General features: G+C 43.3%; 1 protein-coding gene across 1 annotated transcript in view; it reads left to right on the forward strand.

Annotated features, from left to right (window-relative positions):
• Positions 1–16,787, forward strand: part of LOC119826099 (fatty acid-binding protein 12-like) — a 28,768-nt gene extending 11,981 nt beyond the window's left edge. Inside the window, 3 exon segments of the mRNA XM_042055944.1 lie at positions 14,112–14,198; positions 14,873–14,973; positions 16,664–16,787. Coding sequence (XP_041911878.1) covers positions 14,112–14,198; positions 14,873–14,973; positions 16,664–16,787 — 312 coding nt within the window.
• The last annotated feature ends 1,883 nt before the right edge of the window (positions 16,788–18,670 follow it).

Consider the following 18,670-nt stretch of genomic DNA (forward strand, 5'->3'; position numbering starts at 1 on the left):
CTAGTCTACATTAGCACAAGCTCTTAGTAAAGAGGCAAGCAAAACACATTACCTCTCAGCTCTGAAGAAAACACAGAAGTATAATGGGTGAATCACAGTATATTCCATACTAGAGCTGATGAAACTTACATCTCTCCTACCTTAAAATTACCTTAGATACATAATTTTGAGCTAGGAATGATTTACAAATCCCAACTTTTGTTCTTTATTTCTACCTATGTGCATCCTTAACTGTTAGTGTGCCTACTGTATTTCTTAGAGCATTCTTCTGCCTCTGTCCTGTGACTTTGCTTCACTTGCTCACGTCCTTAGCCCATTGCTAGTTATACATTGCTCTCCCCTACCTTTTCCTCTCTTCTTCAGTCCTTCCTCTTTCTTTCCCTTCCTTCCTCTTCTGATAGATTCTCATGTATTCCAGGCTGGCTTTCAAACCCACTATATAATCTAGGATGACCTTAAACTCCTAATCTTCCCTGCTCTATCTCCTGCGTGTTAAGATCACAGGCATGGCCACCATGTCTGACCACCAGGATTCTGAGGATTAAGTCCAGTGCATGCTAGGCAAACATAATCCCAGGCTCAATACAATGAATTCTTTCAATATGGTCTTTGCTAATAAGGGCACAGTTTAACGTTTCACAAAACAGAAATATAACTTTTCTGTTATTTAATTCATGTTTCCAATTCTGGGATGCCTACTAAAGTCAGAAGTACTGAAGTGGGGGTGAGTTAGGGCAACAGTTGGGGCTTATGAACTATAGTTTTTAAAAGAGTCTGCCATCTAGACAGATGTGCCAAAGTGCAGTGTCAAATGAATATTTTTATTGATTAGAGATCATGAGCTTGGTACTTTTGCATGGTTGCAGCGTTAGAAGAGGCTTTAACTATTCCTAGTCTTTTCTTTCACCAGCTTCCCGGTTTGCTACAGCAGCAGCAGAAGAGAAGCTGAAAGCCCTGGGTCACCACTGACTTTATGCAGTGCTTCCTTTTCCATTTTGACTTAATTCTAGTCTAATAAATTCTGGGTTTAAAAACTAACTTACAGTATTTTATGAAATTATAAAATATTTATAAATTATTGTTATTTTCCTTTGGGTATAGGAACAATATTGTTAAATAACACATAGATAATAAGTATATTTGATCAAGGGTAGATAAAAATTTATATACATGTATTCCTTTTTAATGAATAAACAAGAATAAGAAAAACATAGTGACTATTGTAGTCATTATCATCTTTGTCATCATCTTGATCACTAATGCTTATTAAGTCATTCAGTTTATTAATTCATCTTAATCCATGGCAGTTGTCTTCATGTTCCTCTAAAGCAAAATGAGCCGAGAACCTCCCAGAAGGAAGCTGAACAAGAGAATGCTGGAAAGTCAAAGTGTAGTGTTGCAAACCACACAGCTCCCCACAGCTCCCCACACAGCTCCCCACACACAGCTCCCCACACACAGCTCCTCACACACAGCTCCTCACACACAGCTCCTGACAACTCCCCACACAGCTACTCACACACAGCTCCTCACACACAGCTCCTCACACACAGCTCCTGACAACTCCCCACACAGCTACTCACACACAGCTCCTCACACACAGCTCCTCACATGCAGCTTCCCACAGCTCCTCACACACAGCTCCTCACATGCAGCTTCCCACAGCTCCTCACACACAGCTCCCCACACACAGCTCCTCACACACAGCTCCTCACACACAGCTCCTCACAGCTCCCCACACACAGCTCCTCACAGCTCCTCACACACAGCCCCTCACATCAGGCTGTAATTTAGCTAAGTAGAAGTCAAGTAAGTTAGTAAATAGCTCTGAGGCGCTCTACCAGTAAAGAGGTCTGCTGCTGTGAGGGAAGGAAGGTTAAAGAGGAGATCTGCCCCAGCCTTCTGATTTGAACTGTACTACTACCTGCCATATAGAGGGTCCATTATTGGGTGACGGTGATGATGGCTCAGAAAGACTTCTCACTTCACACCAGGGATCTCCATCTCACAGACGCAGAACATATGTCTCCACCAGATACAGGAAAGGTTCAGATGGCTCGTGATACTTTCTGAAACCTGTAATAATCTTAATGTCTTAAAATAACAAGAAAAGACTGAACTCTGTGAAGAATGTTTCCTCTGTTCTCCCATTCTAGGAAAATGTGAAATTTTGGGACCCCTAAAGAATCCATTAATTTTTTTACAGAACAGAAAAAATTAAATGTTTAAAAGTTTTATCAAAATAATTTTTAATATTGATATATCATGGTAGAAGGGACTTATGAAGGCAAAAGTTGCTAAGACCCATCATAATTCTAATGTTTTTTTTTTTGACTCAGTAACTTCCAATATATTGCCATTTGATTCACCTACCACTAAACCTTTGGTTCTGATTTTTTTTCACTTTTTTAAAATCATTTTTTAAAAATAGAAAACAAACTATCTTTTTGGTTCTAATATTTTGAAGATATTTTGTCTTAATAAACTCTTCAGAAGAACAATGCTGCCGGATGGAATCTTTGGATTGTTTTCTCGTTACTTGCTCAGTCATGGCTATGAGAATATTTTTCATGTCCCTTGCTTTCTTAGCTCCCTATCCCTATCCCTTAGCTCCACCCTTTCCTGCTTCCCTTTTTCATACAGCACATTCTGGAACACTCAAACAATGTCAAATAGGTGGTCAAGAAGCCTAATTATGGGATAGATAACTCTGTAGTTGATTTTCTCAGTGTCCAGTCTCTTGAACAATTACAGAGAAAGACCAAGTTGAGATAGATAATGGAAGACCACCAAGATGGGAGACCGTCCTTAAAGAAGGCACAGGGCTCCATTCTTCCTGCTGCCTTTGTTTCCCTCAGAGCACACAGCACAGGGAATTTCCAGAGAGACGCTGGGGCTTCACTCCGCACATCCTAGACTTCCTGTTTCTATGAAATCGCTCATTGGGGAAAGGGTGTTCTTTGTCCTCCTCCAAACCCAAAGACCACAAGTTTCAAAAGTATGAATTCCAGATAAGAAGATGGATATTTCAAATAACTCAACTGGTTAAAGCTGATAATTAGACCATACTTAAAGACCTTCTGCTACCAAATTAGTTAAGAACAGTAACTGCTTATCATACTCTTACATGAATGAAGTGTGTCCGTGTGTGCACGCTTGTGCTTGTCCTCCTTAGGCACCCTCCACTCTCTTTATTGAGGCTCTCTGTCTGGTCAGTGTGCCCCACAGGTCTGCCTGTCTCCACCCTTCTCAGTGCTCTGTACTTTCTTTCATGCCCAGGATTTATGTGGGTGATGGGAGCCCAAACTCAAGTAGTGACACTTATGCAGCTGGCACAGTCGCCACAAAGCCAGTGCAGCCGCTGCAGCAGCCTTGCATCTCAATCAGAGCCCCTTCCCTCAGAAACCACAGATCGTAAAAATCCTACTTTTAAAAATATTTAGTTAAAACTGAGTGGTTTGGAAATAATTCAAATAGTTTCTGAATTGAGAAGCTTGGATACAGACACTGAACTGTTGGCTACATTTAGCTAATAAAAACTAAACTTGCGGGGACTTAAATCCATCAAGAGCCAAGCTTGCAGTAGCTGTACAGTAGGCTTTTGGGGGGCTCTTCCAAGATAATTGAGGTTAATCATGGTTTGTTTTCCTCTGTAGCATTTGATTATCTACCAAAGATGACTTCAAACTTTTCATTCCCCTGCCTCAGCTTCCCCCAAACTGGGATTAGAGGAGTGTATTACCACACTGAGATAAAACTATTTTAAATAATAATTTACAGTATTTTTTTTTGTCAGTCTTACCAACAAAAGCAGTCCCTGATGTCACTATGAGTCACAATGCTATGTTCGCAAGGTTGGTTACCACAAAGCTGTTGCTGTCTCAGGACAAATCCCCAATGAAAGTTCTAATGTGCCAACACTTCAGAGGACAAAGGAGGGGCAGTCTGAGTAAGGTCAATTCACAGAGAGGATGGAGATGAAATTACATTTTGGAGAAGAGTGTATAAGTACGAGGAAACAGGGGTGAATCTTCGGAACCTGCTGATAGGGAAATATATGGGTGGTAGGCTCTGCAGCTGCTGCTGTCCGATAGTGACGAGGTAATCAGATCCAACTTCAGGCTCTAGGAAGGTAAGGTCACTTTTGCAAATAAAATATCTCTAGGGAGATTATTTTCTTTGTGTAGTTAAAATAACTAACATCAAAGCACCCAGGGGAGGTGAAGTTAGATGACTTAGCCCTTAGTCAGGTGACTATTTTTCATTGCATAGACGATTCTTTGTTGTTACTCTTTTGATCCAAGGTCTCACTCACTATGTAGTCTACGGAGACTTGCAGTCCTCCTGCTTCAGCCTCCCGTGTGCTAGGATTATAGGTATTCATCAGTATATGACTTTGTGTAAATTTTTTTTTAAAAAAAAATCTGTATGTGGATTGGTGGATTGTGAATGAAGACAGTGGCCACGGAGGTCAGAAGAGGGCGCTACATCTCCTAGGGGTCAATAAAGAGTTGACAGTGAGCCCCCTGACCTGTGCTGGGAACTGAAAAGGGCATGCTCTCTTACCCAGGAGGCATCTGTCTAGGCCCTGAATAAGAACATTCCAGAAAGTCCAGCTCGACAGCTGGGCACAAAGCCTGGAGCTGCCATTTTTAACAGGGTCTTCAGTCTTCTCGCAGGAAATCTCACTTGGGAGGCACTGACTAGCAACAAGTAAGTCATCTGTGAGCAGACAGCACCACATTCGTGGGTTAGGAAAAAAAATCTCGGCAAGTTTTCTTGAAGTCTGGGGAGATTGACTTCCCACACTCCCACCCCCAGCTCCGGACTCCTCACACGGATCCTGCACAGCAAACCTCAGGGAAGCCTTGGCAGTGCTGCACATTGTAAACCCTGATTTGAAACCCTGGTTGAGTTCTGTGTGTTTGGTCTGAGTTTGGGGGGGATCCCTAGCAGCTTCAGTTCATCCAAAGTCAATATGCAAGCAGCAGTGGAAAACTAAGGAAAAAATAATCTCATCAATGGTCCATGTTTAGGTGTGGAAAGTGGGCTGATGTGGAGGGGTAGAGCTGGCTGCTGCCATGACTTAGGCTTTTGTCGTTTACTTTGGGTTTTTGTTTTGCTTTGTTTGGAGAAAGTGTTTTTTCCCCTTAACTCTGTAGCTCAGCATAGCTTTGAACTCATGACAATCCTCTTGCTGAATGTTGGAACTATATGTGTGTGCCACCACTTCTGGCCAGCACATGTAATCTTGACAAAAAAAAAAAAAAAAAAAAAAAAGGCAGCGGTAAAGAAAGTAAGGCAAGAAGACTGAAAGGAACACAAGCAAGGCCTCTTTACCTCCTGGAGATTCTCCATTCAATACCGCTACCCTTTCTCAGCTGTTTTGTTTTGTTTTCTGGTTTTTTGAGACAGGGTTTCTCTGTGAAACAGTCCTGGCTGTCCTGGAATCCACTTTGTAGACCAGGCTGCCCTCAAACACAGAGATCTGCCTGCCTCCATCTCCCAAGTGCTGGGATTAAAGGCATTTGTAGTTTTTGCTGTTGTTGCTCTTTTTTTTTTTTTTTTTTTTTTTTTTTTTTTTGGTTTGGTTTGGTTTTTATCTAGACACGGTTTCTCTGTACCTTTGGAGCCTGTCCTGAAACTACTTCTTGCAGACCAGGATGGCCTCAAACTCACAGAGAAATGCCTGCCTCTGCCTCCCGAGTGCCACCACCACAGCCCAGTTTGTACTTTTGATAAAATGGGTCATCAGGGAATTTTTCTAACCTCTCCATCAGTTCTAATTTTGAAAATTTCATTTATTTATTCGGGGGGCTTATGTCGCAGTGTGTGTAACATGTGAATATCAGAGGAAAATTTGTGGGCGTCACTTCTCTCCTTCTGCTGTGTGCCCCTGGTACTGAACTCAAGTCCACTGAGGGCAAACTCCCCTACTGCAGAGCATAGACTGCTCCCTTCTTGTACCGTTATGTTAGGACTAACTTGGTTTAGAAACGAACTTGCCCCCAGAGTAGTTCTGCCTGCTGGCTTTTTCTTGCTGATCAGCACCGTATACACACACACACACACACACACACACACACACACACACACACACAGTATGGGCAGGTCATCCTTCCCCAGAGACATTTCAATGACTAATCTCTACCCTCCAAACTTCTTTAGACTCAAACTGTAATCTATTGCTCCTCATCTCTTCTCCCACCCACTAGATCCTTCTCAGACTCAACCAACCGATCTGGACTGCCACTCCTCCTCTACCTGGCCAACTCCAGCGCATCCCTCAGCACTGTGCTCAGCCAACATTCTGGGCTCTCCCAATGGAGTGGATCCTTCCCTAATAATCTTGGACTAAGTACTTCTAGGTTCCAGTGGGGTTGTTCTTTCTGGAATTTTGCAGGCAAATGAGGGAGCAGCCCTGTCATGTCACGGCAAACTCTCCTTTCTCCTGGTAGTTCACTGGTATTGGCATGCCACTCTTCCCAAGGTTGTTTAAGCAAGATGCACTATAGGCAGCCTCAGGTTCTACTGCAGAGAGAGCCCATCTTCCTTCCTCCTTTCAAGCTCTCAAAAGATCTCTCTTCCTAGAAACCTGTTTACTTCTCCCACCAGGATGAATTAAAGCAAAACTGAGCTGTAATCAGTGCTCCCTTGAAGCACTTCCAGGAAGAAATTTTCTTTTATCATCTCCATTTAGAAGCCAGTACAAATCCCCCTCTAATATATTCTACAGAAAAAAGACATAATAGGCACAGCCACGGGGATTCATTTAACAACCCCCCCCCAAAGGAGGGGCCAGATCTGCTCCAGGGATGGTACCTAGTGGAATGAGGTTGTGTTTCTGCAGCACTTCCCGCTTTCAAACTTTCATTTTACAGTATGTCCTATAAGCTATGATCCTGTGTTCAGTAGATTCTGTAAGACCAGGGTCTAACCCATGAGCTATAGGGCTTCCTTAGATTCTAATACCATGGACAAAAACTAGAAATCTGCTTTGTTGGTGGTTTCATGTATGTGTGGATGTGCATGCTTGCGCATGTGTACACGTGAGTGTGCATATGTGTGTGTTGGTGTGTGTGCGTGTCTGTGTGTATACTGGAGATCAAACCCAGAGCCTCACACATTGGAGGTGAATACAACTGAGCTACAGCTAAGCCTTTGCTCTTGTTTGAAAGTCTGCAGATAAAGTTGATGTGGAGTCAGGGTTACAAAAGCCTGCCTGAAAAATGAAAGCTATTGTCTGTTTAAGCTGCTTCCTTGAAAAGTTCTCTTCTACCTTTACTCATCCTACCCCGAACAGTTCTTAAGATGGGATCTTTTTCAGATTTAACCAACCTCACACACTCTGCCAGATGAGCCGTAAGAAACGGCGATCTTTGCTTTCCAAACTGGAAACACAGATATTGCCTGGGCAAAGGGAGTTCCCTGGATTTCTGGGACCAGTGAGGGTGGAGAGACATAAGGGCTCTGATGCGATTGATTAGATCAAAGAGAATTCTTTGTCCCATGTCAGGAGGTTTTCTGCATAATGTGTACCTTGCTAGACATCAAGGTGCTAAGTACTGCAGCCATCCTGGCTGTTCTGTCTCAAGGCCATCAGTTACTAGCAACAAGGTGTCAGAAGGATCATCTTTCATCTCAGCTTGTTTTCCGAGATCTTTCTGTGGCTAATTCCATAAAATTGCAGCCCAGCTCTTCCTTTGTAATTATACTGGAAAGGTCAGATGACTAATTATTTCATCTATTCAAGCATCAGAAGTATAATTCACCAGGAAGACAGTCTTAGGCAATGGTTTCTAAATCTGACTAAGCACCCAGCCTCTGGGAATGTCCTTGCTGTGTCAGGCCTTTGCTCACCCCTGGGCCTTCACATCTGCAGAAAGACGGAGCCTCCAAGAATATTTTTAAAAGTTCCAAAGCCAGTTAAAGGAAGGGTTCTGAGTAAGAGCCACTTAGTTAATGGTGGTGGGCGTGTAAAAGCTTAGCCCCCAGGTGAATCTTATTGCTGGTTTAAGGTCCAAGAGTGGACATTCCGAACAGTCTGCAAGGTGCTTCTCGGCAGGTGACCAGAAGGCCACATTGTTCTGTTTGGTAGGAAAGAGCAGGAGGAGAAGGGAATGCGGCGCATTTGTTGAGTTCAGCAGTCACCTGTCTTGGTCAGCTGCAGGTGTTCTCTGATGCTGCACCTTCAGGAGTCTGAGAAGCCAGTCACACACACAGACACACACACACACACACACACACACACACACACACACACACGAGAGAGAGAGAGAGAGAGAGAGAGAGAGAGAGAGAGAGAGAGAGAGAGAGAGAGAGAGAGAGAGAGAGAGAGAGAGAGAGAGACAGAGACAGAGACACAGAGACAGAGACACAGAGACACAGGGAGGCACAGAGACACAGAGACACAGAGACACACAGAGAGACAGAGACAGAGAGAGACAGAGACAGAGACAGAGAGAGACAGAGAAACACAGAGAGAAGGGACTGTGAGTGGATTGCAGGGACAGGGAGAGCCTCTGCTCTGCTCTCTTACCAGACATCCCCCCCCCCCGCCACCGGCCTTCATGCCTTCCATGGACCTTTGGCTTCCCTGCTTCCCGTTTAGCTCTAACTATGGGTTTCAGCTCCAATTTTTATATTTTTGCTGGAATTATTTTACTGATGAATTTTCGGTTTTCCACCTGTTCTTCCATTTGTTCTTTTCAAGACTGCACTGCAATTTTCCCACGTTAAACTTCAATTCCTGTGCAAGGATGTGAAGCTTCTCTTAAGGTAGCCCTAGAGCATTTCCAGCTTCCTCCCCTATGCTGATTCACGGATGATCACAGGGTGACATGGAGAGACGCCTCCGCCTGCACCAGCCGCTCCATGACCATTTGGTGCGCTCTTTACCTCTCAACTTAGCACAAACGCGTGATTCATCCACGGAGGATTTTCTGCCTTTCCAAGTAGATATATGAATCCCTCTAAATCTTGCGTACATTTGTGTGAGAATATTACTCTATAATACCTTTATTTATTTAAAAGTTTATTAAAGCAGCTTCTTGTATTGTTTCATTAATAAAAAAATGGTCCACAGTAGAATACTGGGTGAAACCTGATAGGTCCACAGAATGACAGAGAAAACGATCAGCGACCTCTACTCTCCACGCTTGCCTGCTGGAGACACTGAGCATCCTTTGACCCCCAACCCACCCACCCATTATTCCTCTTGCATGTCCATCTATCTCCCCTGAGTTGGCCAGAAAGCAATATGGTTCACTCTGGCCAGCTGAATGTGGACCCCGCTCTCCAAACCAAGGCCGGACTCCATTGATGGTCTCGGAGCAACAGCACAAGCAAGGCTCCCACCAGCAGTTTACCCTCCACAATGCAGGGAACACGTTTGTGATTGTCCCTAACACTATTAAGAATTAATATCCTATGTCCATGACGAGGTGCTCTGCTCTATGGCGTCTGTGAACTAACGAAGATACAGTCTATGAATGAACGCACCTCTTACTGCGGAGAACAGCTGTGCAGTGTGAGAAGGGGAGGATCTCATCTGAGAGTAGCTGCTCTACATAGGCATGGGCACTTCCTAAATACTTGCTGACTAAATGCCTGAATAGTAATGACAACGAGAGAGCCTTGAAAAATTAAATAATTTTTTCACTGCTGCCACTCATAAAGTCATCTTCAGGGATTCCCAGGCAGGGTTTCCAACTGGATAGAGAGGGAAAGGAAGATGGATTGAACTGACTTTTTATTTAATTTTTCCTCTGAGATTAGTTCTTCCATTGCAAGCCTCAATAGGAAACACAATAGACGCTGAAATAACACACACATGTTACAGACAGAGTGTCAGTGCTGGTCTTTAAACTCAGTATAATCTATGGCTGCTTGAAATATTTTCTGAATGTCATTGTAAAATTGCAGTAATTGAAGGAATATTTGTACCAATATACCTTATATTCCTTGAAAGAACAATAACATTTTTGGATTAAAGTGACATAAAATACAGCTTATATGTTATCCGTACAGTTTCATATGCCTAACACATTTTAAACTTCTATTTCAAGATCATAGTTCTAGGCAACTAGTCAAAATAATGTACATTTGAGAAAAATGTCTGCTCACTACACTTTTAATTTTCTGGTATATTTTGCAGCTATCAAATATCAATATCACACACTGTTCTGTGATAAACGCGTTTTTCAATAAAGACAATCCATGAATAAATTATAAACAATAACTAATCCCTGAATACAAACATGAAGATATGAACTGAGGGGGTGTCTTGCTGACTTTATTTAAAATAGTCCCTGTTCTGCACTTAAGAGGAACTCAGAAGTATGTCAAAGGACACAGAAAAAAAAACAGCCATCTGTCACAGAGTGGAGACAATGTCCCTGGGAATGATTTGCAAGAAAGCAAGGATGCCAATTGCATAGCTTGGCCAGACAAGTAGGGGAAAGAGCAGGAGCTGGACTGTGGCTTTTGCACTAAGGAAATCAGCAATTAGAAGCCCGGGGAGCTGCCTGCATGCGGGGAAGCGGCTCTGGCACCACCGCCAATGCTGGGCTACTAGGTTGGTCTGATAAGGCTGTGGAAGGATCTGATTCCTTCTTTTGACGCACCCAAGGGAGGAAGCCATTTTATAAAAACACATTGTAGCAAGGAAAAGGCAAAGACACCGCACAGAGAACATTTTCTGTGACCAGTATTCTTCCCTTGAAGAAGCTGAGAAACGTTAGGTAGAAGGGCAGTACAACAAGATCATGCATGCCCTAGTCCCCACCCCAGTCCAATGTGAGTATCCTCTAAAGAATATTTTTAAAAAATACAAATTTCAAAATACAGTTAAACACCAATGAACATTTGGAAAACTCAGGCTTCAATATATAAATGAGTGCAGATTGTTTGTTTGTTTTGTCTTTCGAGACAGGGTTTCTCTGTGTAGCTTTGGTGCCTGTCCTGGGACTAGTTCTTGTAGACCAGGCTGGCTTTGAACTCACAGAGATCGTCCTGCCTCTGCCTCCTGAGTGCTGGGATTAAAGGCGTGCCACACCACCCAGCAATGCCTAGTTCTTAACACACACCAGACAATGGATGGTTGATTGACTGAGAGGTAATAAGAAGTTGACTGCTTTTGCCATAGATGACACTACACTTCCTGGAGATTTCTGTTGTCAATATGTAGCATTGGAGATTTACCACCTCTCATGTATAGTGTCTGGGACAGTGCAGCACGTCTGTAATCCCAGCTTGTGAGGCAGGTGGAGCTCTGTGAATTCAAGGCCAGCCTGATCTACATAATGAGTTCTAGGATAGTCAGAGCTACATAGTGAGACGCTGTCTCAAAATAAATAAATAGAAAAGAAGAAGGAGAAGGAGAAGGAGAAAGAGAAGGAGAAGGAGAAGGAGGAGAAGAAAAAAGGAGAAGGGAAGGGAGGGGATGGGAAGGGGAGGAAGGAAGGAAGGAAGAAAAAAGAGAGAGAGAGGGAGAAAGAAAGAAAGAAAGAAAGGAAGGAAGAAAGAAAGAAAGAAAGGAAGGAAGGAAGGAAGGAAGAAAGAAAGAAAGAAAGTGATGATGTCTGGAACCAGAGGTACTTTAGAATTTTGATTTTTTTTGCTTTTCTTACAGTTTTGGAATATTTGCATAATGAACTTTCTTTTCTTCTTTATAGTCATCCTTCCTCTCTCTCTCTCTCTTTCCCTCCCTCCCTCCCTCCCTCCCTCCCTCCCTCACGCTCCAGCCCCTCCCTACCCTCCCCTCCACTCCCTCACTCCTACCTCCCTCCCTCTCTCTCTCTCTCTCTCTCTCTCTCTCTCTCTCTCTCTCTCTCTCTCTCTCTCTTTCCAGACAAGTTTCTTTGTGTGTAATGCTGGCTGTCCTGGAACTCACTCTGTAGACCAGGCTGGCCTTGAATTCTGGGAAGACAGAGGCAGGAGGATCTCTGTGAGTTCAAAGCCAGCCTGGTCTACAAGAACTAGTTCCAGGACAGGCACCAAAGCTACACAGAGAAACCCTGTCTCGAAAGACAAAACAAACAAACAATCTGCACTCATTTATATATTGAAGCCTGCCTCTGCCTCCTGAGTGCTTAGATTAAAGGCATATGTCAGTACTGGCAGGCTATTAATGAACTTCCTTGAGAGTGGGATGCAAGTCTAAGCCAAAGTTCATTCATGATCCATGTGCATCTCCTACACAGAACCTGAAGGCGATTTTGAAAAGAATTTGAAGACGTCACCATTCTGTCTGTGTAACCCGTGACACGAGGTGGAATTCCCGCTTGTGGAGTCACATGGGCACTCAGAAAGCTTTCGATTTGTAGTATTTTGGATGTCAAATTTGAAAAAAGGAAGTTCAACAGAATAAAAGAGTTCTTACAATCACCAAAGACATTTGATAGCTGTTGCGTTTCTTGATTGGTCTTTGGAGAATGACTGAGACCTTTAGGACGGCAAACCTTCTTGGTAGACTTTATTGCTTCATGCTCCAGTGCTAATGGGGACGAGGCTTCTTGGCATGCACAGCATGGGCAGAAGTGTTGTGAAATGGTCAAATGGACTTCATTGTGCTCGCTTTGGCATGGAAATCATCGTGTTGAGAAACACAGCCGTGTTGTGAAGCTAAATCAGATTTAGTGTTCTGTAGGTCTCTTTTCAAATTAAAAGAAGATCTACACTGTTGAAAATCATATTTAGCACATGACTGTATTAAAGATTTCTGCTCACACAACACCTTCTACAGTCCTTATGGGGCATTCTGCAATTCAGGAGATAAACATTTTAAAAGAATTTGAATTGCGAATCATTTTATCTCAGAACGGATGTCAAGCCTGTTTGCCATACTCATCAATGAACTGAGTTATTAAAATATAAAAAATATTAATATTAAATATCAAATATTAAAATATCAGATTAGAACAATTACCTTTGCTTCCATATCTACGTAATTTTATTTTTGTATGCTAATTTTCTTGTTTATTAAAATAAGGTCAGACTAGCTTCAAACTCACAATCCTTTTGCCTCAGCCTCCAGAGTCCTGGGATTATAGGCAGACATATTGTTATGGCTCTCAGAGCAGAGGTTTCCTGGCAGTCGGGAGCCAAGGAATACCACGAAGTCACACTGCACAACAAACCTCACACAGATTTATTGGGAAAGACACAAATGGGAAGCAGCAAAGAACTGTGCAGGAGGCAGACTTTATACAGGGTTTCTTGGTATGTGTGAGTGGGGGGTTTTCCTGGATGGCCTGGGATTGGTGGGATTTTTGTGACCTGGTCTTGGGGCAAGCTCAGGATTTGGTGGGATTTTGAACTCAGGGATTGGCAGGATTTTCTGTCCTGTTCTTGGGCTTTTATCTCCATAGGGTAGAAGTTGACCACCTATATCTCAAGGGGCTGAAAATTGCCAGTACTGTCTGTTAGAGTAGTCTGGAGGCAGGATCTGGCCCCTGGCACCTTGAAGGGCTTACATATGTGCAGTCATAGCCAGGAACTTCACTATTATTTAAGCATTACAAACATTCCAATTTAGAGCCTGGAGATGTAGCTAGGTGGTAAAGTATTTGCCCAGCCTGTGCGGGGCCCTGGGTTCCATCCTGACAGCTGATGTAACCTTACCAATATGTCAGTCTATCTACATGTCTATATGTTTCCTAAGTCCAACACAGTATTGTTTTTTGAGGAAACAATTGTTTTCTTTATTGCAATACTGGAGATTGACCATGATCAGGCAAGTGAACTCCCACTGAATACCATCCCTAACCCTGAGGAAAAAATAACTCTTATTCTGAATCATGCATATCAAGACAATTCAGCTTGTGTTTCACTAATTTCTTGAAGTCTATTTCGAAACCTGAGGAATGTGCTCTTACTCAGTAGTCACCAGCACAGAGAACTGAGCCCTCTGAAAGTTTCAAGTCTACAGAGTGCTTTTCTGAGCAAGGATATTTTGGGTCAGGAAAAATGTCCAACTCTTCCCAGTGCAGGTGTCCCACGGGTGTGATTTTTCTTCTGAGTCAATGTGATGTCTATAACTCGAGCAACTGACGTGAGGCAGAGTCAGCAACCTGTGAAAGGTTCTGTCAGTTCAGGCTGCTGATTTTCAGGTGATAGCCATCAAATGCAGCTCTCCAGCTGCAGGTGAGAACGCGGAGTATGTAGAAACCAATCAGCCAGCTAAGGGCTGCAAGTTGGTGAGCAGAGAAAGAATCCCGACATGTCTAACGCAATGATCAAGGCATTGCTCTAGCCTGCAATATGACTTATAAGACAACAGCAAAAATGCCACGGCATATTATCATCCCTAAATATAAATTTGAACGCAATGACAGCTCTAAAGTGATGTATCTTTAGAGCAGAGAATTCCCAGCAAGCATCATCTAACTGGAAAATCACAGAGAGCCATGGGGAATCTTGGCAAACCATACAGCAAATGCAAGAATGCACATTTCACCCAGTGAGGAGGGATTGTAGTCAAGAGGGAAGTGAACACCCAGATGGCAAATTGAGTTCCCAGATGCCTGACATTTGTGCTCGCTCACTGGACCAGAGTTCACTGGTGGAAGTGTCACAGCACCCGCAGCCTCCCAAAAGCCCAGTGTCCCCTGCCTTGTCATCCAGTCACCCGGGATGAGTTTGCCTCCTTAGCAAGACCAAGCCACAGCTGGAGCCCAGTATGGCATGTGCCACCCTCTGTGGCTTGCTTTCTGTGGTTTCCATGTTTTCTGCAACGTTGGGCACCCAAACATCGTGGCTCCCTTCCTTCCCTACCCTGCTCTCCATTCCTCTCTTCCAAAATCTCCTTGTTTTCTCTCTCTCAGGTGTCATTTCTTATACATCTATTGAGAGCTATGCCCGTTATTTGCAGGAAGCCCATGGGTTTCCTCCTCCTAGAGGTTCAGACTGGTGCCAGAACTACACACCCACAGTCAGAACAGACAAAATAATTGAACTGAAACTTCATGATCTGTAAGCACAAACGTATGGCACACCCCTATAAAGTTGGTGATTAAAATACACTTTACTAAGTCCCCAGCTTTCTGAAAAAGGAAGCTCAGCTTAAAGGAGGGCAAAGGATTAGAATACCTGAGATCAGTGATAGAGCTGCTCCTACAGGTTCTTCTAGGCTTTCTCTAGACAACCACAAGTCACACAGTGCTGCCCAGAATTCTACTCAAGTCATCCTTAAGCAGTGCTTATATGTCACACCCCCCGTCCTTGCTATTCATTGATAAAAGCTAGGTAAACTGAGGTTCTTATGATCTCCACAAGCTGACAGTGATCCCTATCAGCCTTACCTTCCTGCCTTATTCAAGTATCAGAACACTAGCAGTGCCAGGCACAGCTATCACTTATCAGAAATTTAATATCTTCTTTGTATTTAGCTCTATTTGTATATAGTAAGTTATATTATATATGTGAAACTTTAAAAACATATAAAATACAAGCAGTTGAGATTGGTAAAGGTATTAAGACACAAACACAAAGAAGAGAATGTGAAGTATGTGTGTGTGTGTGTGTGGGTGGGTGGGTGGGTGGCTGGCTGGCCTCATGGATATTTATTTTCTTGGCTATTTCTGATGGTGCAGCTCACCTGTTAAGTTCTCTGCATTTTCTGGTTGAGAGTTCACTTTTGCCTACAGTGAGTTTCTAATGGGATTTGCTTTATGAAATGAAGACTAAGTAGGTTACAGTTTATACTTGGAAAGCACTCTGTCACCACCACCCCAACACCATGGGCGCCTGCTCGCACACCCGGAACTGTGTGTGGAGTTCTTTTTGTGAGCAAGAAGGCAAAAGAAGAAGTTACCCAAGAGCCACCAAGGCGCTCACATCTGTCATTAATCACTGCCCTTTACCCGAGGCAGAGCCTATGGCTTACTCACTCTTTCTAAAATTGTCACCTTTTGCGGTCAAAGAGTCACTATAACCATACTTGTAAGGAAGGACCCACTGGTCTAGCTGGATAGGGGACGCAGAACAGTTCCCATGGTCGGCATCCCGTCAGTAAGAAGAAGAGAAAATGTGCCTCCATTCTCAATTAAAGGTTCATCTTAAAATTGCTAGCAAACACCCAAACACAGGTAGTGACTGAGCATTATCAGAGGAACTTTGCCTCCAGTAAAACGGGGGTCTGGGCATGAACCCTCACCTTCGCTGGCATGTGCAAACTGCGAGAACCTTTCCTCTCGTTGCAGCTTGGCCATTACTCTTCACTATCCAGAGAGGGTCTGTTTCCTCATTAATTAAAAATCGTCAGGAATAATAAGCTCATTTCCTCCAAGAGAAATAAACAAAGGCAAAGGTCAGAGAAATGCATTCCACAGAAAGTGCCCGTAGAGGAGCCAAGCACAAGGCAAGCAGCCTCGACCAGGGTGTCTGCCCATGGGCCCTGAAATTCCGGGAATGTGTCCCCAATGCAAAGCCAGGCTGCCCCCAGTGCAGACCCTTCCCCGTGACTCTGAGGAAATATTAACTGCTGCGTCATTTTTGTTTTTGCTGTTTGTTTGTATATCCTGGCTACTTTTTAATTTTTAAGTTTTGAGACTTGCTCATTGTTAAAATCACTAGGATGCCCTTGAACTCCCTCTGTGGCTCAGGAAGGCCTTGAACTTAGGTGATTCTCCTGACTCAGTCTCCTGAGTTGCTGCCATTACAGGGCTGCAGCACCCCACTGGTATGTGTTGCAGACGACAGGTGCTCCTGTGGGAATTCTTCTTATGGCCAATGCCAACCGACTCCCATTAAGCTTGTCTGAGTTTAGGCTCCTGGAGAGCATCTAGATTTCTAAGTTTCCCCATTACATTGCCACTGTCTTGTTGCTGTTTCCCCTGCTCTGACCTTTGTCAGCCAGAACTCTTGCCCTGTCCATAGCTTGGCATGAGATCACTGTGGCCTTCATCAGTCACCCTTCCAAGGCTGCTGTGCTCACGTTTCTAAACTGCAAAGAGACATTCTTGCAGTTCGTGGTTTCTTGCCTTAAAACATACACAAAAGCGTGGCTATGTGGCATATCGCCCTCATTTTGTTTCATTAATTAACACTCAACAAATGAGCAAAATGCTAGAAACGTTAAGTCATGGATGGGAAAAGGCAGCATAGGGTGGAGACGTCTCATCTCCTACAGATTTTATGTTGATGAAAGACGATAAAACTATAGAAATTTCAGGGAATCATCAAGTGCCTTTTGTTTGAAAATTGCTCTTTAAAGGCAGCTATTAAAAGAAAACGTTTTGACTTTGCATTTTTCTTTGCCTGTGAGCTAAGTAGGAACTGGGGTTATTGGAAACAGTCAGAAGCTATTTAAAATATTGATTAATTTATGTATTTTATTTTATGTATATGTATCTGAATATCCGTATGTGCACCATGAACATGCAGAAATCCAGGAGGTCAGGCAGGTTAGGAGAGAGCATCAGATCCCCTAGAACTGGAGTTATAGACAGTAGGGAACTGCTACATGGGTTGTGGGACCCGAGCTAGGGTCCTTTGCAAGAGCAGTAGGTGCTCTTAATCGCTGAGCTATTGCTCTGGCCCACGTGGTCATGTTTTATTCCTTATTCCCATATAACTGGTACCTTGGCCATGTCAAACTTGCAAAACTAAAAGTATCTCGAAGACTATTTGCCAGCGCGGACTTCCACAGTAAGACCCTGTTGGAAAGGTGAGCAGTACAATGCCTGCCCGTTTAACAAAGAGATGACTGCAGCAGCTCTGGTTAAATGTAGGCACTCACCACAAATGCTTAAGGAGACACATGGCTCAAACAACATTGTACCCCAAATCATGTGATACTAATTTCTTTTCCAGATGGAGTTTCATTCCATAGCCCAGCGTGGCCTTACCCTCACAATCCTCCAGCCTCAGCTTCGTAGGTGCTGGGGTTATAGGCATGTTCCGTCATGCCATCTTAACACTGAACTTTTAAAGCAAGGTTCCCCTTATTTTATGCTCTCTTATTCAGATAACAGTCCACCAGCTGGTCAAGATGAGGAGATGCGCTTTCTTATCATGTGAGCAATATAAGCCCTTTAAGGACTGAAATAAAGTAATTTCTGCGGGATCTAAACATGATTGCTTGCACTTCCATTTATGCTGCAGGTATAAGACAAAGACCTCCTCATTACACTGAGCACCTCACTATCTAGAAAGCGCTTTGCCTTTTCTGAGACATAAATTAGTACACGTATAATAAGAATGGTACTGTATAGTAAGAATGTGGTCTTCCACAGGAGCACCCATGTGTTTGGAATATATATGGAGTTGCTTCTGACACCAGCACACCTTCAGGTAAGAGCTGGGCTGCTCTGTCTCTTTCTACAAGTATTACCTCCAAACTTCTTACAGAAGTCACTTTTATTTAAGTTAAAAAGACACATTCCTATAGACTACTCTCCTTTATTAGAAATGTTTAAAGGAACATATGATCGTCTTTAGCAGATCTCATTTGTACCATCCCCCGTTAAGGATCAGATGCTAAAGACAATAATATAAGAACACAGGCTGCGTGTCCAATGAAATTTAATTTGAATTTTTGTTTTGTGTTAACAAAAGAACAATGGACTCTTAGGCACACGGTCAGTGAAGACTCCCTTGGTGCATTTTTTGGATACCTGATTGTATCTCACAGTGGGTGAATCCGGATAAAGGTCATTGTCCTAAAGTT

The sequence above is a fragment of the Arvicola amphibius genome, chromosome 11 (genome assembly GCF_903992535.2).
Source record: "Arvicola amphibius chromosome 11, mArvAmp1.2, whole genome shotgun sequence".
Taxonomy (NCBI): domain Eukaryota; kingdom Metazoa; phylum Chordata; class Mammalia; order Rodentia; family Cricetidae; genus Arvicola; species Arvicola amphibius.